This window comes from Prorops nasuta, unplaced genomic scaffold (assembly GCF_024137725.1).
Source record: "Prorops nasuta isolate Cenicafe-Biocafe unplaced genomic scaffold, Cenicafe_Pnas_1.2 PNAS00005, whole genome shotgun sequence".
Classification (NCBI taxonomy): Eukaryota; Metazoa; Arthropoda; class Insecta; order Hymenoptera; family Bethylidae; genus Prorops; species Prorops nasuta.
This window is the reverse complement of record NW_027116802.1, coordinates 5,905,088-5,933,010: the sequence shown is the minus strand read 5'-3', so window position 1 is coordinate 5,933,010 and position 27,923 is coordinate 5,905,088. Positions and strand designations below refer to the sequence as shown.

The 27,923-nt window shown below is 43.3% G+C and overlaps 1 protein-coding gene across 2 annotated transcripts; it reads left to right on the top strand.

Annotated features, from left to right (window-relative positions):
* Positions 1-77: 77 nt before the first annotated feature.
* On the top strand, positions 78-27,655 carry LOC136773368 (protein slender lobes-like). Of its 2 annotated transcripts, none has more exons than XM_066727003.1 (2): positions 78-1,048; positions 24,504-27,655. In XM_066727003.1, exon 2 carries the CDS (start codon positions 24,603-24,605, stop codon positions 27,624-27,626), a length of 3,024 nt encoding a protein of 1,007 aa, XP_066583100.1. In that variant the 5' UTR covers positions 78-1,048; positions 24,504-24,602; the 3' UTR covers positions 27,627-27,655. The 2 variants fall into 2 exon arrangements, with proteins under 2 accessions (XP_066583100.1, XP_066583101.1); XM_066727004.1 differs by lacking the exon at positions 78-1,048 and adding an exon at positions 7,896-7,906.
* Positions 27,656-27,923: the final 268 nt, after the last annotated feature.

The following is a 27,923-nucleotide window of genomic DNA, read 5'->3' as shown; positions in this document are numbered from 1 at the left end:
GGTGGGGGGAGCGGGCCAGGAACGAACGAGTGGCCTGGCGCGGAAGAAACGCCAGTCGCCACTCGACGCCCGTTCAGTCAGCATCGAGAGACGTAGCGCGAATCAAAAACCAACGAAATACGCGCTTCGCCGTAATTCTAAAAGCAACCCCTGCTGACGGAAAGAAACTACTCATCCTACACGAGATCGTAGGATGACGCGATCGGAAAATTGGCCGATTCACCATGTAAAACTGTGTCAGTGACGGGAGAGTTTGTGCAAAGTGCTGGATCGTTCCCACCCTTCTCATTATTTTCTTTGCTTTCCTTGCGTTCTCCAATCGCCGATGACCGACGCCGATGACAACATTTGGAGCAACGCGTGACGCCACATCTCGTTAATGTGAAGAAAGTGGGAAGAAAAAAGGGGCATATATCTAGACGCGGTGCTGTGGGACCTGTCGTGGACGTCGCGTCGCGTCGCGCTACGACACGACACATCGGAGCAGTGTCAAAACACTCGACAGTCAGGGGCCCTCTTCCGGCATTTTAAAAGTCAGGGACGTCGCGCGCGCCAAACGACGCGCGACACTTTCCAAAAGTGTCGTAATTTCTTTTTCTCTTTCCGATTCGCTTCTCGAAGAGGAGTACGGACGGCTGAAAAATTGGGAGTAGCGTGTCACGACAGGACAAAACGAACAATTTCATTAAACGGGAAGACCTGGTGGAACGGGCAAGAAAGTGTCCTGCGGCGAGACACGTGACCCCAGACAAAAGTTTTCCCGAAAGAAAGCCGTGGCCGTAAAACGGTGTCCCTCGCGACGAGAAAGTGTCGCCGTCTTTTTCTAGCGCGTTTCTCTCCCGCCGGCTGCGACGACGCACGCCTTTCGAATTATTTGTCAATTGCGGGAGGACAGAGGGGGCAAGAAGGTGGAGAAGAAGAAGAAGAAGAAGAAGCTTTCGCAAGCTCCTCCTCGTAAACACAGCAACTGAGCAATCGCTACGGAAAATTTGTTCAGGACTTTATCGGATACCCATCAGTCTTTAGTCGTCCGACGCGGAGTCGAATGGTAAGTTTCTGTGTAAAATTTCACGAAAATCCTATTCCCTCTGTCCACTGACATCCATGTGAGTCTGCTTTCTCGTGTGCGTTTCTTATCTGCCTGCCAGTACGCCACTTCTCGGGAGATTATTGCTCCATTCATGCATAAGCGACATCTGAGTTATATTTGCGTCAACACGGGACGACACACGCCAATAAACGCTCGCAGCGCACCAGCAACGCCACAATCGCGCGCTAATAGACACACAAGACGAAATAAAAAACCAAAGTCGTTTATTTCGTTAATTGAATCGCGATAAGTAATGCTTAATTATGTTGATAGCTGTAATTAAGTGTTATGCTCGTCGCAACGTGGAGAGACACGTGAGCACACAGGTCTCCTTCGTTTGGAGGTTAAACAGTTTGTGAAACAAGGCTTCGAGTTTGGTTGGTGAAATATTAAAATGTGATTATCACTGATTGTACTTACCGTATTCGTGCAGTCACGATAAACACGAGTCTATATGGTTAACCTGGAGTTTGTCAACAAGATAATTCTTGAGTAGAAAGATAAATGACATATATGATATTAATCGAGCAAACGAAAGAAATCACAGAGGGATACGGATGAAGAGCGAGGATTTATGGAAAAATGTGTAATATTAATGATGTTGGAGAAAGTAACGAGTGATTTTGATTAATCTGGGTATGGATTATCAGTGTTGATGCGAAATTCGTGCAGGCGAGATAAACATGATCCGAGTTACAATTATATGAAGAATTTGGCGTTTCTCGGTTACTGACGTGTTGTTTGTCAACAAGATAATTCTCATGAGTTTCTGGCTTGACAGAGAATGCTCGATCTGCGTGTTTCAATCGGTATCGATTGTCACGCGTAACAATAACCCCAATCCGTAACTCGCCATCAGCGCGAAGGTATCGTGTCTGAGAAGCAACATGAATCCTAGCTCCTACTAACACCACTGTGTAAGATCAGTTTTCAAACGTCCAGCTCCAGTTCTATCGAATCTTCTTCTCCATTTTAACTGGCCCATTCACAATTTTCAGAGTTTTCATTTTTACCCGTACCAATTGGTCTCACCATTGGTGGTGATTGACAATGAAGATGCGCTACTATAGTTTCTTCAATACAAGTAAATATTTCTTGTATTACCATCGAGCACTACTGTTTTATTCACAAAGTTGTCCACCCTACCAACTATATTTTATCGACGAATTATCATACTTACTAAAAATCCGTAAATTTCATCTTAACAACAGTCAAGGGAACCGAGGTATTGCAGATAAAGTATTCCCCAGCTACACGGAATCACATAAAATCACTATTTCTACGTTCATGCTGGATTTTACAAAATCTTCTCGGTTTCCATTGGTCAAGGCTGAAAATTAGCATAGTGAGATTATCGATAACTGGGAATGTTATAATTGAATGCGGTAAAATCATTAAAGTTAATGGCCTCATTTGAGCTGAAATGATTGTCAGATTTAGTCGACTAATTAAGTTACGGGCTGAGAACGAGCTGCATCGTTAGAGAGCTTAACTGGCTTTTTCGGATAACGCGATTGAATGCGTTCACTTTCAATCGCAAGGAAGGAGAAGAAGCCTTGAATGGCGAGTGATTGAAAGGACGGTGAGTATTCCTACGATTCATTGCGAGATACAATAAGAGATCCATGCTTGACGCTAATTAATTGCCAAGGATTATCTAATAGCGATTTTTTCGTGTCCCATTACGAGGTTATTATGTAACTGTCACGCGTTTGCTCGGCCAAGCGCACCACTAACATTGCATAAGGGGAATCATTGCACCGGTTGAGAACCGCTTTCACCGTAAACCAAACTAAACTTAACCGAGCGACGGGGTCAGCTCTGACCTGGACTGAACACGACAATTAAGAAGTTTCGTTCTAACACAATCTTGGAAATGACCGCACGCTGTCCGGCATACCGTTATATTATCTATATATGTATATACATTTACTCTTTTTCCCTCCAATCTTCCTTTGACAAAGTTGATCACCGCTGCTTTACAAGAAAGACCACCAGAGATGTATACTGGGAAGATGATAGGAGCAGCCAGTTGTGTGATAAACCATCTCAAACTCCCTCTAGCTTCCACTGATAATTCGGTAAAAGCTCTGAACTTTGAACAGCATCTCAAATCCTATCACGATCTTTCGTCGCTATATACAAGTATTTACTCATTTACTAAAGTTAATTACTGAGATACATAGCGCAAACTTTTGCGATACTTTATGCATAACACACTCCTGCATGCGAATGTATGCAAGTTCAACGATCTCACTTTGGAGGTTATGTCAAGAGTTACGTTCGAAACGTTAATTGGTCGAGCAGTTTGAGAAACAGGTTGGAAAAACTTACGCGCTTAGGTTGAAATTTTTAAGTTCCGTTAGAGCACAAGAAATTTGGTTTTTGTCGGCAGGCAATTGAGACGCGCAACTATATCGCTTCAGCGGAATTCCAGGTTAATGGAGGTTAGACTATAGGGGGCTACCCGGCGTCCGCCGGTAGAGCGCTGCGGAGGTCGAAAAGCTCGTCGGCCATCTTGCTTTTTGGCGGGAGGAATCAATTTGGGAGAGAAGCCCCTTATGGTAAATTTGTGCCCGCGTCGAGTGTTAATTAATTTTTAGTGTTTTATCACTATACAGAGTGGGTGTTTTATTTTCAACGCTAGTGTCGATATTGAAGAGAAGAAGAAAAATAGGAAAAAGAAGAGTTCGAGATGAGACGGGGACTGTTGGCTGGGATTCCAGGTTAATGGAGGTCAGGATCCGCGTTCAGGTCGTGGCGAGGCCATAGAAAAGCGGATCGAGATCAAAGTAGATTGCGACTTTAACTCGCGCGAGACTCGTTTGTTAGTTCGTGCCCAACGTACTGCTGCTTATTGCTTCGGTGTTGCAGGTGTACAGTCGCTTATGACAATATTATGAGCGCCATTGCCCTATCGTCGTTTGCCGTTTGCCGTCCCGACCCGACCCGATCCTGTTTTCTAGCCTCGTGCATCAAGCTGTTTGACGAGTATTCCACCCGACTATACTATTCTATACTACTCTCCTGCAACAATCATCAACTCCGCGCTGCTCTCCTTCCACCATTTTATCCTCGTTCGAATTTACCAATGTTTTACCCCCCTCCTCTTTGTCTCGACCAATCAAAATCTTTTCTCCCGGACCGTATTTTCTTAAAATTCCTCTCTATCTCTTACAGTCTCCTCGCTCGACTCTAAAATACCTCCTGGACCGATTGTTGACAGAATCCAGCGAGTTTCCCTTTCGATAATAATTACGATCTCAAACTCCGCCGATCCGTAAAAATCGTAACGTGGAACGTACTGTTGGTCTAGATTCTTAATCTCAGCTTTAATCTAAAAGTGCATACTTGGCGCGCATACTAACCACGTAAACATAGAAGTGCATTCATTCCTCATTCGTGCTGCATTCCTTTCTTCGGAAATGGCATTTTTTACCGTATCTATATAGAATGTATAATTTTTTATCGCATTAAAAATTGCAACAACGATTTACCTCTGCCATCGAGTGCTATTTTAGTATATACAATAGAGAGTCTGAGATGAGTTTATTCAACGGAACGTGGAGAGATTTGGCAAATGTGATTTGTTCTGGGATTGAGTGGCAGATATAGTTATAATTGGAGATTGGCCGAATGAGAATTGGAATTATTGTGATTCGACGAGGGGATGGTCAATGAAACTCTGCAAAGCGCCAGATTCATCTCACGTTTTGAGGCTTAACGACTGAAAGTACGTACACCCAACTGGGTCGACCGTGACACTCTTTCCAAAGCTTCCACGTCAATGAAGAGATTTACCAACACGAAAATCTATAGCAACACTTGGTCGAGCGACCGCAGGGGTGTCAGCAAACTTTCGATTGGTTCAGTTGACTAAACTTTCACGTTCCCATCTTCGAAAGTACCTTCGCTTCGTCCAAAGCCAAAAGGGATATTGATTTCAGCCTCGTTTCTTCTGTAAATTAATCCACCGTGATCCAGTCAACCTCTCGAAAGGAGGGAAAAGCGAGTGTTGGAAATTATGATCGGCCAAGAATTTCTTTCCTCACGAATCCGAGGAATCTGAGATATAGAGTGAGAGGTGCAGATGGAGATGGGAGGAAGAGGAGGAGGGGGGGGGGGGGGGAGCTACGACGCGACCCGTGTTTACCAACAGATCATCGGATGTTTTATTATATATGTATATAAACAATGTTGTGTGTATACTAATGTATGCATCTATATACGACCAACGTGTAAATAAACTTACAAAGAGATTCTGAGAGAAATTTAATCCCTTGTATCATATCCACGCTAAAACCGAACGGTGACCGCCAATTCAATCAAGTACCAACCAATCGCAACCCTCGAAACGGAATTTCACTGATGCATGTTCAGGGATTCTGATACGCTCCAGCGGGACTCGGTAAAAATTCGACCAGACTGTTTCGACCTACCTATATAGATATATAATTTCCACTTTAACAAAAAAAAAGTGTAAGAAATCTGGTTTTTAATTTTTTTTTTACCACCAGCAAGAAAAAAAAGGTGATCCACTCGTTGAATTTTCAGCGGTATATTTACGACTCTCGGCCATTTTTTGGAATTCCTTTCTCGCGAAACTTTCAGCTCAATATTGTCCGTTATTCGGAAGGCGATCGGTGCAGCGAATGAATTTATCAATTAATTTTACGACTCGTGAAATTTGACGGGACTCGTTAAAGCAGTCTCGATCGGCCAGACGGTTAATTGAGAAAATTTGAGGAAGGCTCGAGACACATAAGGGGATGCACGATTTTTCGAAAGATAAACGCTCCTTATGGAATGGAAAGTGATTTCTGCGAATGTTCATTAAATTCCGTCCGTTAATTTCTGCACGTATAATACGAAGAGTCGTTAGCCGCTACGGTAATTTCCTGGTAGCACCGGTTTCGTGGCGTTATATTACCCCGCTGCGCAATGATTTACGAGTCATGAAACCGAAAAGGCGCGAATTTTAATCTGCGAATTGCGCGCAAAGCGTCGCCAATTGTGAATACACGATTTTTTTATTTTATTCTACTTTGTGGAGAAAGAAATAAATAAAGATCTCTGGATTATTTTGCTTCGTTTGTTGCTATATTTCATTATGTCAAATGGCATTCTTCTACGTCCCTAAGTCTCCGAAAGGGATGAAAAAAATAGAAAATTTGTTTCTTTATTTCTCTCCACAGAGAATAAAATAAACGAATAAATAAATAAAATTCTCTGGATTATTTATTCTTAATTATTGCGCTATTTACGTGAAGTGAGATTTTTCAACGTCACGTAATTTCCCGGAGTTGAGAAGCAGGTAATTTCCGAAGGGGGTGAGAGAAAAAAATGTAAATCGCCGGAATCACTGGTAATATCTAGCGAGTCACCATTCATCAACTCCTTTCATTTTCTCGCTGGGCCTTTGGAGGCTTTATTCAGCTTTATTATCCGGCCCCCGGGATACATCAGAGAGTGTGAAAAAAAGTTGGCAAGCACAGACACTAATGTGTATCAGTGTTGGTGTACCGTAAGATCCTGCTTCCTGGTTTCCCCGTGCTCGCGAGAAAACGCGCTCTTCACTGCTAATTCTTTCCACGACCAAAGCAAACCGAGTTGCAAAACACGGAGCGACAGACTTTCCTATATACGATTCGCCTTATTTTTCACGTCGAAGCTCCAAGAGAAATTTTGTCAATTTTTGCAAAAATTCCCCCCAGCACCACGGGGGAAAATCATTGAGCTAATGACATATTAAATCAACTACCTAATAAAAAAATTTAATATATATCTTTTTACCTTGGAACATAATTAGATTCTTATATATACTTTGATTTTAAAAATTCTCAATTTTAGTCAAGCATGAATCGTTTAATCGACGTTTATTATTTTTAATGAAATATTTACTGCTAAATGATTCCTTCATTAAATCAATCTTGCACACTTTTCCGATTAATATTTGCAAATATTTCTCTATACATGTGTAGAGTAATCCTGCTGACTCTGCTGTTATTTCTATTCATTGTGAAATAGAAAGGTGAAGAGAGGGGGAAAGGGGGAGTGGCGTTGCTGCTGTGTTTATAATTCAGCAACGTTTTCGTGGCTAGTTGGCCAAGGCGGAAGCAGCGAGTTAACAAATCGAGTTTGACCATCGCAAGAGTGGTGAGAGTCGAAACCTGGGGAGAATGTTTACGAATCGTCGTAGGATGGAAATCCTTGGTGCAGGTTGCATAAGTCCAAATGAAAATTACGAGCAGGCTTCGACTGGATACTCGCGGGGAAACTATTAGTTTCGATCCGCGAAATTTTCTCGAATGTTCCAACGAATCTGAGTAAATTGATTAATTAGAACTGAATTAACGATTCGAGAAAGGTAACGGAATGGAGAATGAGCATCGCGAGTCTGGGAAGAATGCTCCCTAATCGTTTTAGAACGGAAGTCTTTGGCGATTGCGCAAGCTCCAAAACAAAAATTACAAGCAATCTTATGATCGAATACTCGCGAGAAAACGTTTAACGCGAATCCGCGAAATTTCCTCGGATGATCCAACGGATCCGAGTAAATTAATTGATTAGAACTGAATTAACGATTCGAGAAAGGTAACCGAACGAAGATTGAGCATCGCGACTCTGGGGAGAGAATGGTCGTAGGACAGAAATCCTTGGTGCAGGTTGCGTAATAAGTTGAAATGAAAATTACGAGCGAGCTCCGACTGTGGATATATACTCGCGCGAGGAAACGATGGGGCGTGAATACCGAATCCGCGGAATTCTCTCGAGTGATCGAACGATTCTGGGTAAATGGATCGATGGAGTCGAATGGTACGAGAAAGGTAGACGAATCAATTGAGTCGAATGACTCGAAAGACTGAATGGGCCCAGCTGGAGGCTGGAACGGGGTCAGAGAGCCGAGCAAACGGTAGGCGTGAGCCAAATTCACCGGTAAAATCATCAACGACGCGCACGCTCTGCCCACACTCGCTTGGCTACAACATCGTTGATGATCGTTGTAAAACGGTATCCGGCCGGTCCTTGAACGTGAAACTCGACTCGGAGGGTCCAAGCTTGTAGGAAACTTTTGCCTAAGATCCCCCTCCCCTCTTACTCCTACTTCTCACAAGAAAGCCATAAATTAATAATCCGGCCTTTGAAAATATCGTTTCTCACGTTTTTATGATACATATATATATATATGTGTGTGTGTGTGTGTGTATGTATATGAAAAGACCGATTCCGGAGAAACTTGAAAGCGCAGGTAAAACGGTAGGTAAGAATTATCGCCTTTTCGATAATAAACCGCAGGTACTTCTGGCAGAGTATAATATACTATATATATACATATGTATACAGGGTGTCACAAGCGTATTTGCAAAAGTGTTGGGGCTTTGTAAAGGGGGTCATTACGAACCTTTTTTGTTAAGGTGACTTTGTTTTTAAACCAACCCCTGAGGTTTTATCGACGTCTCGACTTCTTCGTGTAAACTCCACCGTTAACTTGCTTTCGATGAATGGCTTATTTTTATTACAATCTTATAACCTTGAAAGTTTGTCGCGCAGTGTAAGTGCTACTTGTGGTCGAGATTACCGAGTAGTGAACAACTAGCAACGAAGTGGTTGTTGGTTCTTCATGGAGGAAGAAAGTAGATTGATAATTTAATTCTTTTTCACAATTAAAGTGAAAGAGAATTATTCGGAGGGAAATTTATAGTGCGTTTTTAATACAAATCTAAGGGTTGATTTAAGAACAAAGTTGTCTCGACTGTAATTTAAGGATTTCTATCGACTCCCTCTATAAAGTTTCTAAATTTCCCCCAATATCCCCGAAAAAGCCTGTACATTAAAAGCACCGTAATTCCTAAGCTCGCAGTTCTTCGACCTGACAATATTCACAAATTGAACGTGATCACAAATGTATAATCCGGTGGAGGTAAGAATGTGTACGTGTATACAGACGAGAGCAATGAATGTTCCCATACAAAAAGAAATTCTCTTATAATCTTCCCTTTTCCGCTGTCCCTTCGTTACACTCACTTGTAGGCTATATAGCCTGCATCGATTTTGTTCCCAAATAATTTACGACCGTAGCATTTTCACCAATAAACTCTCTCACACACACATACGCAAATTCTACATCGGTATTCCATTATATCAATTTTTAGGCTACCTGTGAAGGTCCCAAGGAAGGCAAATTGAGTGAAATTAACTGTAAAAACCTAGTTTCATCGAGCAATAATTAAACAATCGACTGAAAGAAAGCTGAAAAATGTAAGGTGCAAGAAAGTGGTGTGGGCACCTGTAGAGGAAACATACGCTGTACTCGACTGTACCGCACGAGCAAGCTCGCAAACGCGTCGAGCACGAAGCCACTACAAAGCAGCACTAGAGTTATACATATATATACATACGTCGCTCGACTGCTGTGCCATTCGAATAAACAGTGTAGTATATATACTATACTATGCACAATAAACCGTTGGAGCTTCCTGGAAATGCTTTGACGGGCTCGTAAAAATTAACTCTACATTCTTCGTTTATTGCGATCAAAGTCTTCTTACGGCAAGCGCGAATCATTTCTCTCTCCTAGAATTATCCACAGCGGCTGGTCAATTAGTATTAACAATTAGGCTTAATGAGACAGCCAACTCCTCCACTCGCAATCCTGTCCCGTCTCTCACTTTTATCTAATTGTTTATGGCAATCGTACCTTCCACTCTAAACTCCCCCCCTCCCCCCTCTTTTACCTTGGAAAATTGCAAAGAATTAAGAAATCGCGAACGCCGAGTGAAATCGATGAAGCCAACCGACCTCCACGCACAGTGGAGAACGCGCGTATCGTTATTAAGATCGAGAGTGGGCCCTGCAATATTTATTGGAGGGTTGCCATAGAGTTCGATTGTTATATTGAGTGATTTTGGGGAAGAGGAGGGGGAGGGGGGGGGGGGGAGAGTAACAAAGGAGCTGATGAGTTTTCACAGAGAATCGTGCAAAGTCCGATACGATGGTTAATCCTTGGATCCCTGCCACTTTGTTCTATCCGTTCTATTCTATCTGTCCCATTCTCCGTTCTTTCTTTCCTTTGTGGCTCCGGGCTTTATGGTCGGGCAGTCAGTCAGTCAGGCAGTCAGTGAGGCAGCCAGGCATCGATTGAAAACCCAACGCGTTTACACGGACGACTTGACCGGGACAAATCACCCAGTTCTCCGGTCTCTCCGCCATATTCAGAGTGTTGGCGAATCAATTACGTTTAATTATAGGCCTCCTTTGCCAGAAAGATCATTCTATAACAACCAAACCCTACGTTTTCCTCCATTCCTTTTAACCAAACGAATAAACGACCTTATCTTATCCTATCGAAGAAACAAAATTTCAACTTGGCGCGATAAAACAATTTTCAATCTTCCTGCAACTTTAAAACGAACGAAGGAAGAATTTTGTAGAAGTTCTATTTTTCCATAAATTTCTTGTGAAACGAGGTAAAAAATATAAACGAGAGAAGCGAAGGTGGAAAATTGTCAGTGTGTTTCGAGCGAATGGGCGGGAAAAATGTGGCGATAGACAGACAGGTATAGTGTAGAGGAGGTCGGTGGCCATGACAGTCTGGTGTCCCTTGTGCAGTTGGCGTATGTACAGAGAAGCTTTGGCACTGACCCATACACTGCTTGGCCCACTTACGTGCACCAACTGCTCGTGTCTCGTCCAAGCCGACGAGATTGCACATTTTGGAATTTCCAGCTCGCCCACGTTGCACCGACTTTCCTCGCTAATGGATATTTCGCGTAATCCTTGACCCCCCTCCCCCCTCCCGCTTTACATCGGTTAAGCAGTGTTTTTCTCACGCCGTCGCGTCGTCCAATCAGCACGGCTGTGCCCCTCGTTATATACATACGTATAATGTACCAGCCGAACCAAGACCTACCTCATTTTACATCAACAACCGTTGGTCTCTCTTCGCCTAGCGGAGCCTCGAAACACCTGCCTCGAAAGAAACAATCCTTCGAGCGACTCGATTCGCGAGAAGGAATCGCAGCGATCGAGTCAGGGTCGATGAGATTGAAAGAGTCCAGCTGAATGATGGAATTGGGAGAATTCAATCGAGTATGGCACACCTAATGACGTTTCAAACCAATGACTCTTCTCGACGTCGAAGAGTTTTTATATACGGTTCGATGGAGTTTCGAGGGTTCTCTATGTATTTACTGGTTTCGGTTTTTCTGGTGGGGGCATATTTGGAGGGGGGGGGGGGGGGGTTAAGGGAGAAAAAGAAGGAGCCACGCGGTGGGAGAAATAAATCAGAAAAAAATCAGTGCTGCCGGGTCGCCGATGGTTTTCGTGTGAACGACACTATAATCGTTTTGGGAGAAGATGATGTTCCTGCAAGGCGGTCTGGTGGCCTTAGGCTGTCGGTCACTGACACTGTTTCACAACCGACTCGTGCGGTGGGCCCCGAACCCACCGCCGCCGCCGCCGCCGCCGCCTCCTGTCAAGCGATCCACACAGAGGTATAACCACCGAAAAATCTACACACACACACGAGTACGGGCCTCCGCTAATCCTCGTTTCTAATGTTTTTATCGATACTTTCTTCCACTCTGGATATTCGTCAATATTCAATTATATAAAGTTTTTTTTTTCAATGTCAAATTCGTAACTAAACTACTTACCGTATTCGTGTATTTATACAAATTGTGCAAGAAAATCATTTTGAATAGAAAAAAAGGGGAGGAGCTACCGGGCGTGGGTTGTTGTATAAAAAATCTGAGATAAGGTGTATATTTTATTAGAATTGACTTTATCGGAATGCAATATTATAGACTATCTTTTGGTGTTTATCGTTGATATAAATGTGTGTTTGATGCAACGCGAGCAAGAAACAAGATGTTCTTGAATGTTGACTCGCCAGCTGTCGTCGAGATTGGATAAATGACGAGAAGTGCGCGTTGGATGGATTAGATGGGGAATATGAAAGAGAGAGAGAAGGGGAGAGATCGAGATATATTGATAAACATACATATATACAAAGTGAAAAGTAAAGCTGGAGGATAAATTAGTAGTTGGAAGACTATAATGCAGGACTCCGTCAAAGGGCGTTCTAAAATCAGCTTTAAGGTCGACTGACGCTGGAAGATAAAGATTATCTCGTGCTTGTTGCGTTTCTCGTGAAGCAGTAGCTCCATAGCAGTGGCGTATAGTATATATGTATACCACGTATACCAACCAACTCTCATCCTCCTTGCCACAAATGAAAGGGAGTCTATGCTACAGCCTTGGATTCTCCTCCATTTTAGACCTGCTTTCCTTTAACCTCATTTTTTCACCTCTTCTCAAATAAACTCGTACAAACATTTTCCTACGACTCGAAAACTTTTCCATCTCGTCCAAGCAAACAAAACTCGTGCGTTTGTCCCAATGGATGCATCTGGCTCGCTCGACCAATCGATCGTATCAATTATCCATCTATCACGACCATTTTCATCGTAGATGCTGCAGGGTGAGCTCCTTTACGATCGATTGACCCGATTCGATTAACCCAGAGCCACCGTCACGGCCATCCCACATCTCATCCTCATCCTTCTCGATTAAAAGATTCGCCTTGACGCCTCGCTCGCGAGGCCGAAATCGTTACGTAAAACCTTCCATCATCCGCACGCGCGTCCGATACGCATATTTTTCGCTCTGTCATATTTTCACCAAACTCATCCCCCTCGACTGAGTTAGCAAAATATTGTTTTGGAAAGTCTGAAGAGATTAAGAAAGAATATTAATATTATATTCGCGAGAATCTAGCTGTATTAAAATTAAATCAATGCCACGTTTATTTCTGATTTTTCCCAATGAAATCCGATGATTGCAATTTACCTAGGACTTCCTGTAATGGCGGAATATTTTTTGAGAAAGTCTGGAGAGATTCAGGAAGACTATTAATTATAGTCATGAAAACCCTGCTGTATTAAAAATAAACCAATGCCATGATTATTTCTGAATTTTCCCAATGAAATCCCACGATTGCAGTATTCCTGAGACTTCCTTTCACCATCCGAAGTCTTAATACGACGATGAGAGACTAACGATGTTCGATTAGGAATAGATTATTCCAGAGAGGATAACTGTATTCGATCGTCCAATTGATTTGACGATCCTTCATTTTTCATTCTATTCGCTTCCTGCTTCAAGGAAAACTGTCTATTAATAGAAAAGAAACTTTCCTCTCTATTTTCAGATTTTATCGTCCAACAGCTCGCATCCTTGCCAGACTAGTCTTATCGTTAAATGCAAACCGTTCTTCTCCTCTCCCCAGTGTTATTTCTGTTTTCGAGTTTCGATAAAACAAAGACGGAGCGTTTCCTCGCCAGTCGAAAGGGGCTGATGCTTTAATTGTGCCAGTGTATTTAATTAGAGTGTTCTCACAGTCCAATTGGCAAGCTCGCTGGGAGCTTTGAGCAGCGTCCAGTGGAATACAGCTTTTAGAGATGGTGCAGAGCAATCAAGGAGGGTGGGAGAGGGAGGGGGAGGGCAGTAAACAGCACGAAACAAGTGACCAAGGATACAAAGAACGAGAAGCACACACACACACAGCCAAGCCTTGAACGCGTAGCAAGAGAGCGAGCGAGCACCGCTTGGTGGTGGCTTTTGGAAAAATTCCACCTAGCTAGCAATCCTAGAGGCCTCCCCTCGCGTGCCAACGTGAGCGCGAGCGTGCGCGCGCGCAAGAGTCCTGTCTTGACTCTTGAGAAATACGAAGGCACTACGGCGCCTTTAATCGACGGAGACTTCCTTTCACTGCGGTGGAAACTCGTGATTAGCCGGACGAGTGAAATGAACTAATGGACGACCGCGTGAAAAATTCCCCGACGGAGCAGAGTGAAGAAATGTGAGGTAATACGCGAGACCAGAAGGGGCATCGAGTGGAACAAAGGGAACGCGCGAGAGCATGTAGTGTAGAGAGAGAGAGAGAGAGAGAGAGAGAGAGAGAGTTGAAAAACAAGAGGATTTTTCTCGAGAAGCGGAGGACAAAGAAAACAAAAGCAGCCATAGCGAAGAAACGAACGACCAACGGGAGCGGAGCATAAAGTAAACAAACATCGATGCTCCAGGATTAATCATGCACCGAGGCAAATAAATACCGCGAATTCGGTTTACAGCTCGACTGACAATATTGTGCCAACGTTTTTAACGCATCGCAGCTTAGTCTATATATATATACACGAGCATAATAGAATAGGTCTCTTTCTCATCAACGGTGCGAGATAGGTTCGAGTGCACTTAAATTTCTATCCTTTTTTTTCCAAGCATCTTCCGAACGCTCTACACAGGGTTGCTCAGTCAGCGTTTTTCCGATAACCGAGATAAACCGCGAACTGACCCGAGCACCTTTTTCTACCATCTCGAAAATTTCCTCGTGCGTCAGCCAGTTCTTCTGGAACTCCGATCACCTTTGCGTGCCGACCGTTTCTTTTTTAATTTCGCGTCCACCTTGAAATCCGAGACTCTAATGAATGTACCTCTCCGCTCTTTGTTAAAGACGACCAGAAACCGTTGCCAGATCCGCTACGCGAAACCACTAAATTTTCCACACTTAATTATCCGACGAGATTCACCCAATTATCGAGTGCAAGAAAATAAAGAAAACACTCGCTAATTTCACGCTCAACGACCTTTTCCACGGAGACCAAATTTTCCTAACGAGATCAACGGAACTTTCTTATTCCGGACAGGTTTTTCTCTCACTAAGAATGATTTTTTTCTTCTGTTTCTTTTTAATTGTTCGCGACGCCAGACACACGGCGACTGGAAGATTTGCAACGTTAAAAATAAACGGGACGAGGCAAATTTATTTTTATTATATAGTTTCTCTACTCCGCTCTTTTGGCCTCTCGTACAAACTATCGAGTTTCTTCTCAATGCGTCTCAAGATAAATTCGAAGGTTGTAAGATTTTGCGTAAGCCTGATAACTAGTGAAATTGCGATAAGCCGCGCTCTCTAACAATGCGCGAGTATCGCTTCTAACGTAACCCTATTTCGTTTGAATATTTCCCCCTATCATCTTCATTATAGTTTCAAACTAATTTACATTCATATTCGCTCGTTCAAACGCGTTTAAACTTTTCTTATTTACAGAACGCAGACCATTTTTGGATGATTCCAGACGATATAAATTATCGATAAGGAAATAAAGTATTTTTAATACAACGCGCGAATAAAAATCCCTACCGGAAGTAAATATGAGGTTTGGATAACTTGGTACCATTCGTTCCTTTAGAACCACAATATAGATTTACATTTGTTAATTAACAATAAAGTTACCATATATTTGGTGGTGAAATATTCATTTTTAAATATAAACACACGTTTATAAAAAATTCTCTGTACGTGTAGCGTTAAAACTTTTTCACGCTTCTTTTTTCTAACAATTTTGGGATTATAATTCAAGACGTTTATCAATTAGAAAAAAAAAGTATTTTTAAAACACCGCGAGAAAAAAATCTCTAGCGGAAGTAAACACACGATTTGGATAATTGGTACCGTTCACTCGTTTCAAACCAATTAAGATTTTCTTTCGTTAATTAAAACGTTTCTAAACTCCTTTTTATTTACAGTTTGCAGGCCATTTTTAAATGATTCAAGGCAATAATTATCGATACAAAAAACCCGTATTTTTAATACAACGCGAATGAGAAATCTCTGGCGGAAACAAACGCGAGATTCGGATAATTAGTATACGGATACGAGGAAATTTAATAATAGTCGAGGGTGACTATTTGATCTTACCGACTGATTTCCGTTTCATCTCAAGACTCTTGGGTAGTAGTAATAGTAGTAGTAAAATTATGAATGCCAAGCTGAGAGAAACATAAATATTATTCCGAGCTTTTTCCTCGATAACCTTCTCACGCGCTGCGAGTTATGCGCCCAACTGTCTGGAAAGTTTTGGCTCCAGGCCAAAAGCTCAACCAACAGAGAGCTTTTGGATCCCGCGTTTCGCCCCGGAGAGCTTTCTTCTTCAAACTTCGACAATTTCATTTCAAACCTGACGCGCATCTCTTCCAAACTCCTGCGACTCCTCCCAGAGGCGTTTCGTTGCTGAAATAAAAAACAAAAAACAGTAAAGAAAAAAGCTCTGCTTAGAGTTGAAAATAAGGTGGATAATTTTAACGTTTATCGGAGGAAAAATTTGAATGATGGAATTAGGCGATTTGGTGAAATGGAGGAAAGGTGAAGGAAGAGTATAGGTGGGTGGGGGTCGTAGATGTTGAAGAGTCGTTAAATGGGCAATTGGGTCGAGCGTACGGTGCGAGTATATATATATATATATATATATATATATATATATATATATTTATATACGTAGAAATTGCCTGCTATAGGAAAAAATCTTTCGAGCTTTCGTGGTGCTTTTCACGCTTTCCGCTCGTCGACTCGAATGCCCGGCAAATCGTCACCGTGTCGATTTCCATAATTTACGCGTGAATGCCCGCGCGTGTACCATTAACTGCCACGTCCGGCTTTGTAAAAATGCACGAGAGAGCGCGAGCGCGCTCGCGCTAGTTAAACAGAGAGAAAAATCGTTTCACAATTCGCGCTCGCTACCTTTTACCCGACTACCGTTCTCTCTCTCCCAACACACGCGACTTCACGGCCCGTGCATACGGTTCCCTCCATTATTATCACGACTATCGTAACTATATCCCGTCGAATTAATTAATACAAATTATCGGAATTATCGAATTATCTTACTGGCACGATAATTCCTCTCCGCGGTATTCCTGGAAAAATTACAGAAAATTCAAAAGATTCCGAGGGTGTACTCAACAAGTATATACATATATAATAATAATATAAATGTATCCTTATACCGATATACGTTCGATCGAATCCTCCGAGTTCAAAGTGGAGCTTCTCACACATGTACACATCTTTATATATATATATATATAGAAGGATGCAATTTTATTTACTACTCAAGTTATGCATCAGTTTCAGTGCTATTAGGTCGATCGGTTAATTGGATTAAGGATGTGTGTGTGTGCGAGCATCGTTGCGACTTTTCAGCTTAATTTCAAGCACAGAGTCGACGTAATCGAGCGGAGAGGTAATTCTGGCATTCCTGGCGCAATTATTATTGATACAGCGGCTCTTCGTTTAATTTTACAAGCACGCCGTGCGATACAACAAACGCTCGTGTCGCGGGCTTGTAGCTTGGTGCAATCGTACGCGCGATACGAGCCACTTCCGGTCCCCGGTCAGTCGCAAGTCGGAGATACAAATCGCGCTACAGCTGACTTTGCACAATAATCTCATGCACATTTCACCAATTGATCTTCGCTTTGTTTCGTACCACCTTTTTCCACTCTCCTCTTCGCGTTACTCTGCTCCTCTTGATATTTCATCATTTCAGATTAATTCTATATACTCCTTGTACGATTATTACACTGACATTTATACAATTATCGATGTAGAATGTAAGAAACTTTTCAAAAATTACAATGACAGGCAACGTTAAGACTAAAGCTGCTAGTTTATATCAAACCGTAAGAGAATAATTTAATAATTATTACTATAAAATTGTTGTTAAATTAAAAACGTAGATTTATACAAATTACAATCGTGTGTTACAAAGTTATTCACGACCCTCGTTGTAATTTTACATAAATTTATTGCATATGCTGTATAGTGGTTTTTTTATTTCTTTTATTACACGATGAATAAGAAAACTGATAATTCCCGGACGTTCATATCCAATGCACGTGAAAGAATTAGCAGCAATGATAATCTTGCTAATTAAGAGGTCATCTCTTCAGCTTTGTCTTGTTTAGCACTCGCACGTGCATGCACACACGCACACATCCGTGCAATTTTTTATTATTCAACGGTCCGTTCTACTTTTGCTAAACTACGATGAGATTCACGGTAGAATTCGGTGTATTCGAACGAAAAAAGCAGACAAGCGGAATTTGATTGGACGGTTGAATTAATTTTTATGGTCGTTTTAATTATTCTAACCAACAGGAACGATTTGATTGGATTGTGTGGCAATTATTAATTAGAGAGTCGTGCTCTACATCAGAAATTCTATCGCAATTCATTCTCCCACGGACTTTGTATACATCTCCGACTATGGCCGGATTATAAGATACGATTCGAGGACACGAAGCGGAGTCTAAGAAGTTTCTACGAATCCTTAGCGCTGCGCGATTCCTTCAGCGAACAATGCAACAAAAGCCTAATTTAATTCCGAGACTCCTGCTTACTTTGAATTCACTTAATCCGTTTTAATTATATTCTCCAAAGCTTCATGTTATTCTCTTGAATTTTCTTACACGATATATTCCAAATGTTCACACGTGTATCCATCGCTATTTGTATCGATTTTGTTCATTTTCTACTTCGACTCGTGCATGTCCCTCGTAATTTTCTCGCTGAATATCGTCTTCGATGTATCGTTGGTGTTTGCTCTTTCCCCCCTCCACTCCCATCCCCCTACCATCCACTCTTTTTCAATCGTTAAAAAAAATTCGAGACTGTACGTGTCTCGAGCCGCGCAAAACTCTATCAGAGCGTGTCTGAACTTGCTCATTTAATTTTTATCCAATCCAGTTTGCCGCTGCTGATATTTGTTACTTTCGCACTCGCTACCTCCTCCGCCCCCCTCCTTCGATTTCCGAGAAGAAAATCCATTCCCAGTGGAAGATCCGTCGTGCTGGAAAGATTATATCGATATAGAAATTCCTTGGCTGTGCGCGAGAATAAAAATGAACCCTGGCGGGAAGTCGATATCGAGGAGAAATAAGATGGAAAATTTGCATTGGAGGAGTGTAATTTATTGGTGAGAAAATCGCTCGCATGTAGAGATTAGAATTGGGGAAAATAATCGATGGAAATTTAACCGTGCTTGTGATCTACGAGAAGAAATACCGAGTGGATATAAACCCGTTGGGATAAGCGATCCCCGGGCGCTTAGTATCTATTTTCTCCTTAGATTGCAGCGAGACCTTGAAACCAGCTGCGTTTCTTTGGTACCGGTTACCAAGTTTTATGTGTAAACTAATAAAATGATCGACAGCGTAAAATATCGTCGCTGTATTTACGAAACTCACCTGACTTTATCGCAAAACGATTCTCTTCCCTCCTCTTCATCATCGTCATCGTCCACCGTTCCCTGCTAACAGCTTTAAATATAAATTACGAGTTACCGAACGATTTAAATTTCTTAAACAATATAAATTACAATCCGTGCGTCGAACAATATAAATCGTTGAAAATTGTACATACTGCAGGGGACAGCAACTGTCAGGAATATTTAATCGTTTTGACAGCATCTCCTCAGACTCTATAATTCACGGAAAAGGACAATGCTATATAGACAAATAAGAGTGAAAATAAGCGAGAATGGAGGAGACTGATTTATAGCGAAGGATTAACCATACTTCGATTATCCATTTTAGCCAATTCCCTGCAAATGCTGAAGCTCCCAAAATAAAACCAATATTTTAACAAAGACTCGTGCACTCTTGTATCTTCAAACGCATTTCTTACTGTAAAACCTTCCTTTTCTGTGTGTTGGAACGTTTCTATTATCTCCCGCTAGAGGAGCGCATTGTCGTGGTGGCGCTACGCGCAGCATAACCTCACTTACTCATTGTCGTTAACGAAAACTGTCAATGATCTCCGAGTTTCTGAACCTTGAAGAAGCTTCGAGGCTAAGATATGACAGGTGAGAGAGAAAGGTTCTTGTTTAGGATAAGGACGCATAGTTTTCCGGTAATTTATAGGGCTGGCTGATAAATTTCTTTTTTTCACGCGATACCAACTACAAAGTGGGCTTACGAGCTACCCCCTCCTCATCCCTCGCCACCGGGAAGGGAGAGGGGCACACACAACAAAAACATTCTTGCCTGCTGAGCTGTGAACGTTCCACCATCGGCCAGTAACTTTCAGCATCGGCCTGCAGCAGCAAATTCCATCCACCTGATACTCGTGTCTTCTCGAATTCTCTTACTTAGCCTGCATCTTCGCCGCTATCGCCTAATTACGTAATTTCACATTGCTTCTATCGATAAACCAAGCAATGGCGTCTGCACGATCCTTCGACACTCTCACTAATGTGCTTTTTCTCTAATTTTATGGTGAAAACAAGATGGCGGACGACAAGAAGGTTACGTAAGATTTTGCCTTGGGGTTATTATTGACACCTCGCATTCATCCATTTTAACAGCATGATAGAACATATCGACGGGTTGCGATAAATTACCAACGTTTTCAACGCAGCTCTTGAATTTATATCGATCTCGTGGCTGTGAGGTAACGCTGAAACCTGTAGGTGCAGGTCATTATCGCAATTTACCGCCATCTTACTGCATTCCCAATACCTCTTAATAACAAATAATAGTACAGGGTTACAAATAGAATGTACCACCGAGACACGTGCGGTGAGCGAGATGAATAAATTTCGCTCAACGGTTGGACTGATTTTTTTCTTCCTCTACGATACCTCTTCGAGACTTCCTTATAACTCAAGCGAAGTGGATGGGACGAAGCTATAATATAAAAGAAAGTTTCAGCTGGAAAAGGAACAAAACTCCACCGGACTATACGTCGACCCGAGAAAAATGCATTTACAGCTAAATATAGCCAGGCACCGGACGGATTTAGAAATCCGGCTCCTTCGTCCATCTTTTTGGCCACTTTGCGAGAAAAAAGAGCGACGGGGAAAGAAAACCGGTAACCGTCACCAGGGGTATGCACGCGACTTTTCTACGACTGCAAAATCTCTTTAACGAATTATCCGGTACAGGCTCCAATGAAAAAAACCAAGGATAAAGTAGAAACTGTTGGGTTTCTTCCACTCGCGGCAATCCGAATTGAGAAAAATCGTAGAAAATCGTAGAAAATCCTGGATTCCCTTTTGATATAAAATAGGAGAGATTTATGGATAGGCAGAGTTTAACTAGACGAGTATTTTTGGTTTATGGTAATTAGAGGAGTTTGAGCGGTTTCGGGGAGGAAAGCAGGTGGGAATGATGAAGAGTATCAGTGGACATCATCCATTGGAGTGACGACGGAAACCTGGCTACTCGCCAGAAACTTAACTCTTACCACGACCCAGACGAACTTTTGGCCATGTACCGATTATTATTGCCGATCCTTCCTTCCAACCTCGTTGGCGACTGGCCAGACATGTTGCAAGCATATTCACGAATTTCCGCAGCTAATTCACATCAGAACAGGATTACCATTAATTCTGTTTTGTTTTCTCTCTCTCTCTCTCTCTCTCTCTCTCTCTTCAATGAAAATTGGAAATAAGCACGGAACGATCGGGGATTATCGTGGATCCCTGTTTGCGCGAGAAGAATAGCTATAAAATCTAGTGGAAATAATATGTTCGGGAGGTAGAACGTGAGAGAGTAAAAATAGGATTGACGGATTGCGTATTGTCGTCGAGTGGTGGAGAGAATGGAGGTTAGGAAGTCGATCGGCGATGGCGATGGCGATGGCGGTGGCGGTGGCGGCGGCGGCGGCGGCCGCGGCGGCACGGTGACGGCGTTAAGAGGCGCCGGAGAGCCTCGCGAGCGAGACGTCTCTTGCTTGCTTAGTGGAATAAATCGAGCATCGCCGAATGCACGAAGAGGTGTCCTTCGGCGAATTTTTCCAGCAGATAAAGCAGCTTCGTGACGTGCTTCGGTCGATGCATCGTGATCATTCCCTCCCCCACTTCCCCTCCCACCCGAGGCGTTCCCGTGTCGTTTGTGTCGCTATAAGAAAAAGCCACGAGAGTGGCCGCGTCCACGAGAGATTCAGCGGGGTCAATGAATCTGATCTGGAAAGCGTCGTTCTCGTGGGAGCCAGCAGGGAACTACGCAGCTGCGACCTCGAGCCTCTCCTCTCCTGCTCCCTACCTCTCCCCCCTTCTCTTTTTTCCTCCCTTTCTATCTCCTATCTCTCCTTCTTCTTCCTCTTCTTTTTTCTCCTTCTCTATCCTCTATCCTCCATTCTTCCTCTCATTCCCTATTTCTCTCCCTTCTATAATTTTCCATATTTTCCACTCACATCCTTTTTCCATCTTTCGTTTCTCCTCCCTCTCCCCCCTCTTATGCCACAATCACTTTTTTCTCATTCGCTCTCCCTCTTCTTCTCCCTACCTTTTCTCCACTTTTCATAATCTCTTTCTCTTCTTTCGATCGACTTCGCATAAGTTTCATGATGGTTTGTTTATGTATCCTCGGTGTTCCCTGTTGTAACGTCTACTATAAACAGATTTTAGTAAACAGATAGTGTGTTCGGTGATGGAGGATAGAGGAAGCGAAAAGAGGGATGAGAATAAAGTCGAACGGATAACTTGGATTAACATTTCGTGGATCATTGAGAATCCGAGAGGTGATTTATTGTCGTATAGTGACAGTCGAGCGCAGACATATTCCAGAATAAACGGAAAGTCGCAGGTGTCGCGGGGGAAAAAGTGAATGCAGAAAGACCGATCTGTTTTTACCGTTACGCAGCGATTATGTCTGCTCGGCGAATAACGCATACAAATACGAGAATCGACCGGGTGATCGTGCCAGGCGTGACGGGGCTGAGAAAGAAACCAAGAAACGCGATTTGCTTTCGCGTCGAATCGCTCGAAGCACCAACCTAACCTTTATAAATGATCTATAGCAAGGATCTTATTTACTTTCGATAAATTCACCATGTTCGTATCACTTTCTTCCGATTAGCCAGCTATTTTCCACATTCAGATTAGAAACTTTTTAGATAACCACGAAAATTCAAAGTTATTTGAAAAGTAAACTTAAGTTCTCACTCAGTTTTTACTTTAATTCTCTAGATGGCATGAACGCCATGTTTGAAAAATCTACCAATTAAGTTACGCATGCCATTTCTTTCATTTTCAATACTTTCAGCGAGTTCCATATCTCGACGTTTTAACGCACCATAAGTAATCTACATATTTTTTTTTTTTTTTTTTTTCAAAACAAACGCATTGCTGAGGGCAAGACTGCCAGCCTGATGATCGTGCAATGTAACGTATCAAGCATTTTTCTTAATTCAAAATTTACAGGAAGTGACTAATGAGACGCTCTCGACATTACAGTTGATACAGATCTGTTACAGGGGTTATCTTCATTGGAGTCTTGAATGAAATGGCATCGATATCGCCGACGGTGCGGGTTCACTGGCACAAATCACCGTAATAGTATTCGTGTCATCGTGTTCCACTTGTTTTCATGATAATGGTCCATAATGGTGACGCTTTGACGCGCATCGAGCTTTCCAGACAACACTTTCGGAAACTAAGCAGAATTACCTTAACTAGAAAATTTTACCAATTTGCTCTCCTGTACATTATTCTCTGCACTATCAGATGTGAATTCTATCACTGAAATATGTCAATAAAATTAACAATTTGAATTTTATATATCACACTTTTTAGTACTCACGTTTCAAGTTGCGATGGAACTTTCCACACATCTGCAGTTTCCGGAGTTTCCGCAATAAGCATGTCAAACAAAAAGGAGGGGGGGGGGGGGGGGGGGGCAAGAAGCGACACATACCACAACCGCTAGAAAATAAAAATATACAATTTTCACTAGACACTTTACCAAACGAAATCTGTCTGAAAAATTTATATCATGCTCCTCACATCCACGAATTCTCTCACACAAATACATTTACAGATTTACGTGAAACTCCTACAGAATATCGATTAGTTCGGCTACTCGATTAAAATAAGTTAAATAAGATTTTTGATCGGTTAATTAATAATACTGGATGATATTCGGCTGAGCGGAGCAATTTGCGGACTGCCCGGGGCATCTTCCCATTTTCCCAGCCCCCTCCCCCCTCCCATCCATGGCGGCCCCGCGTATTTTCTCCGTCACTTCCATCCGGTGCTTGCGCTCGTGTTATTATCTCGATAAACACCGGGATCCCGGATTGATCGAGCGTTTCCACAGGCGGGCCGAAAATAAGCTTGCGAAAGCAGAACGGGCCTGCGAATTCCACAAAGTTTCACCCAAGCCATCCATCCCGTTCGAACCCATCTGCATTGGCTGGGGAAGAAAAAAAAATTATTTCTCTCTCGGCTCGAACGTTATTCGCTGATTTGCACGTGGGAAGCCTCACTTTGCTTGTTGAAGAATGAAATTTATTTGCTCTATCCTCTAATTCTCCCTGCGCAATCTTATCCTCGTCATTTGTTCCTCCTCTTCTTCTTGTTTTTCTTCAGCCTCTCTCCCTCTTTCTCTCCCGTTTTACCTTTTTCCGTCCTCAACTTCCTCCTCTGCTTCGTCATAGGCTATTTTCTCCCTTTTTCCTCGCTCTTCAGCTTCTCCGTCTCCTCCGTCATCGCTTCCTGTTTTCCTCATTACACCGCATTTTCTTCGTGTCTTACGAAGCTTCTCAGTACAACGTTCTCCATTGTTTCAGGCCCGCCAAATGAGTCCATCGACGATGGGAAGGTGACAGGCAACGGAGGAAGACTTGAACCTCGATAGCCAAGAGACTCGATCGAAGAAAATCAACGAAATGTCATCGTCCATTAAGAAGACTCGTCACTACCGGTTCAAAATGTCCCTCGTTGATCACTTTTTGATCGCCTTCGTCCTCTTCGGGGTTTGCGGAGCTAGATCCCTCACAGCATCCGTGAAACTCGCGCAGCGGGACGAAAAATCCTCCACGAGGAAACTGGAGGTGTTGCCCAGTGATGGCCTTGAACATTCTGGAAAGTCATCGTCGTCCAAGCACATCGAGGAAGTGGGCTCGCCGAGCGAATTGGCTTGGCAAGCTTGGCTACTGGTGGACGCGGAGGGTGCCCATTCGGGTTTGGATTCGGCGAGTCTCTTGAGGAGAATAACCCCGAAGAGTGTCTTCATAGCACCGGCACTGCCGGCGTGTGCCGAAGGTTACCGAGCGGACACGATGGGAAGATGCGTGAAGAACGTTAATATTGATCAGGACGCTCACATAGATTTTCTTCTTCAGCGACTCAACGCCATGTACGCCAATCGTGGTGGTATCGGTGCTCTCGCACCAAATCCTATCAAGCAGTCCAATGGTCCGCTACAATTGACCATTCCATTTGTATCCAATTCTGGGCCGAAGACACCGTCGGAGGATCCGAAGGAGTCCGCCTCTAAACCAGTCGTGGTGGTCCCCAAGGATGAAAGCTTTGGTACCACTGAAGAACCCAGGAAGGATGTTAAGGTTGATGATGTCTTTGAGGAGGACACGAAGGAAGTTTTTCAGAAAGGTAATGAAAAGGAAGTCGTCACTGAGATCCATGACGAAGATGTCATGAAGGATGTTCCTGAAGTCGAAGAGGTCAAGGATGTTCATGACAAGGTTCTCTTCAACGAGGATAAAGGTGTGGTCGAGGAGGTTAATGATGAGGAGATCTTCACCGAAGTGAAGAAAGATGGTACCGATGAGGTTTTTGATGAATTTCGAGATAAGGAAGTCCTGAAGGTATCCGATCCTCCTCCGATGCATAAGGAAGAGCCTGAGGAACAAGTCGAGGATGATGAAAAACTAGAATCATCCGATGAAATCACCAGTCAGGCTAATGGTACCACTTTAAGCTCGTTTTTTCAATCTCCGAGCGGTACTAACGATGTTCAGGAAGCTCCTACAGTGGTTCCTGTGGCAGAATTTTTGGATGAGACCAACGAGACTAGTTTTTCCGATATGATCGACTACAAAATACCAACGGCTCTGTCCGTTTCGTCGAATGCTACCGAAATCTCCGATGAACGCGAGGAGACGTCGAGGAATTCTACGGTGGAGGAGCCAGCAGTATTTCTACTCTTAGCACCTACAAAATTACCGAATTTGACCTCTACTCCCAGTGTCGAGGACGTCAAGGTCGTGAAGAATGAAACGGATCACCAACTCATCGTCAGGATGTCCAGCTTCAATCACTCGAAAGAAGTCATCAGCGTCAACCTACCACAGACTGTTATTCCTCTGCGAAAGAAGATTCCAGATTTGACCTTGGATGAAGAAGAAGTGGAGGAAAAGGACGAAGAGGTCACGGAGGAGGCGACAACGGATGTGGAAGGTCTGATCGATGATTTTGGAAGGACCGAAATTCCTGAGTCCACAAAGGACCAAAAGGTGACATCCGAGGATGATGTTATTGCTCATGACGAAGAAGACGAGGGATTCTTGACCGTCCCAATCTCCAAGGTCAACGGGACTCGTCATACCGACGAGGAATACGACGAGGACGATTACTCCGACTCGACGGATCTTCCGGACGAGGAATCTGCTCAATCTGAGGGTGAAGACGAGATTCTGAAACCTGTTGAGGCTGGCATGCCCATTCCCATTGAGAACCAACAGAAGGTTCGTCATCAGGAAAATCGTCGTACTAACGAAGACAAAAAGCTGGCCAATAAATCGACCAATCTCAACGAAACCAAAATCGAGGCGGATGATACCAGCAATGTCTCCAGCGAGGTCAGCATCAAGAACGACTTTGTCGTGGAGACCACTCTGCTCGACGTGAACACTGCAAAAAATTCCAGCGAAAAGAACAATATGGGAAAGAGCCCGGATGAAACGAAGAATACGAATATTGTGCATTCAAATTCCAGTGGGAAAGAAAATTTTAATCTTCATGGTTCTCAATCAGTAAATTTGGGTTCGGATGGATCGAGGGATAAAGTTGACGATAGATCCAGCATCGAGAGTTTGAACTCCCAGAAATTCCATTCAGGTCCGATGAAACCGGACGAATTCGACTATGACGATTACAATCGCGATAAGTCCACTCACAATGGAGTCAATCCTGACAAAGGCAGTCCAGATAAATTGGATTCTCATAGATCCGATCAAGATAATATCAGTTCTGGCAAGGCTAGGCCCGAAAAGACTAATGGGAGTATCGTGTTGGTGTTTACCCCTGACGAGTCTCACGTTTTGTCAGTTAATGTCGAGGATGTTAAGGACGTGCGGGTCGTAGAACTGAAGGGGCCAGCACCCACCACCACGGGGTCTCCGCTGATGGAGCTAAAAAGGAAGCAGGAAATCAGCACGGAGACCGAAACAACGCTCAAGGTCAAACCGACCACGCGACCGGCGTTCAAGCCGGTAAATTTTAGGCCGGGAGAGTACGTGAGGTTCCCAAATCCGGTGAGGCAGCAGCAGAAGATCAGATTTCCCTCGGAGGAGGTGAACAGTATCCACCAGGACTACAAGGATAGGTTGCATCCGGACGATGGAGTCGCCAGCACGAAGAGCAGCGTTTTCTTTCAGAAACCGGCAATCTGGATGCCGCCATTTTGGAGAATCGATCGTCAGCAGGCGAACGTGCAAAATTCCAGGCAAAAGAACCGACCGGTGGTTCTAAACTTCTGGACCAGAATGCCGCTCCTGAGGGATCCTAGTCTTTACCCCACGGGACAGGGTCCTCAAGCTGGACATCAGCAGCTCAACAATAGGTACTACCAAGGTCAATCGCCGAGAGGAGCCAATTTCTACAAGGACGTACGTCCGCAGGACGTTCAAAAGACCCTCGCCCAAAAGCCCAAAACGCCTATTGGCGGATAATCGTAGGCTTCTCAGGACTCGGTGTCTTCGACCTCTGATGTCCTTGGGAATTTTCTTTTTACCACGGAGATGACTTCTCCCGTTTCACGGCTCTCCCCGTGCGTGAAGCTTCAAGCGATTCTATAAGCTCGGACGATGCTCCCAAAACTTGGGCTAATGGGCTTTCATCTATGATGATCGAATCCTCCCCTTTTCTCTTCTGGAATGATACCGTCATTCATCCTTCCAATCTCCCCAAGGAATACGCGAAACTTCTAAGAAGTACTCGATGTCTTCATCAAATCTCTTCTACAAACA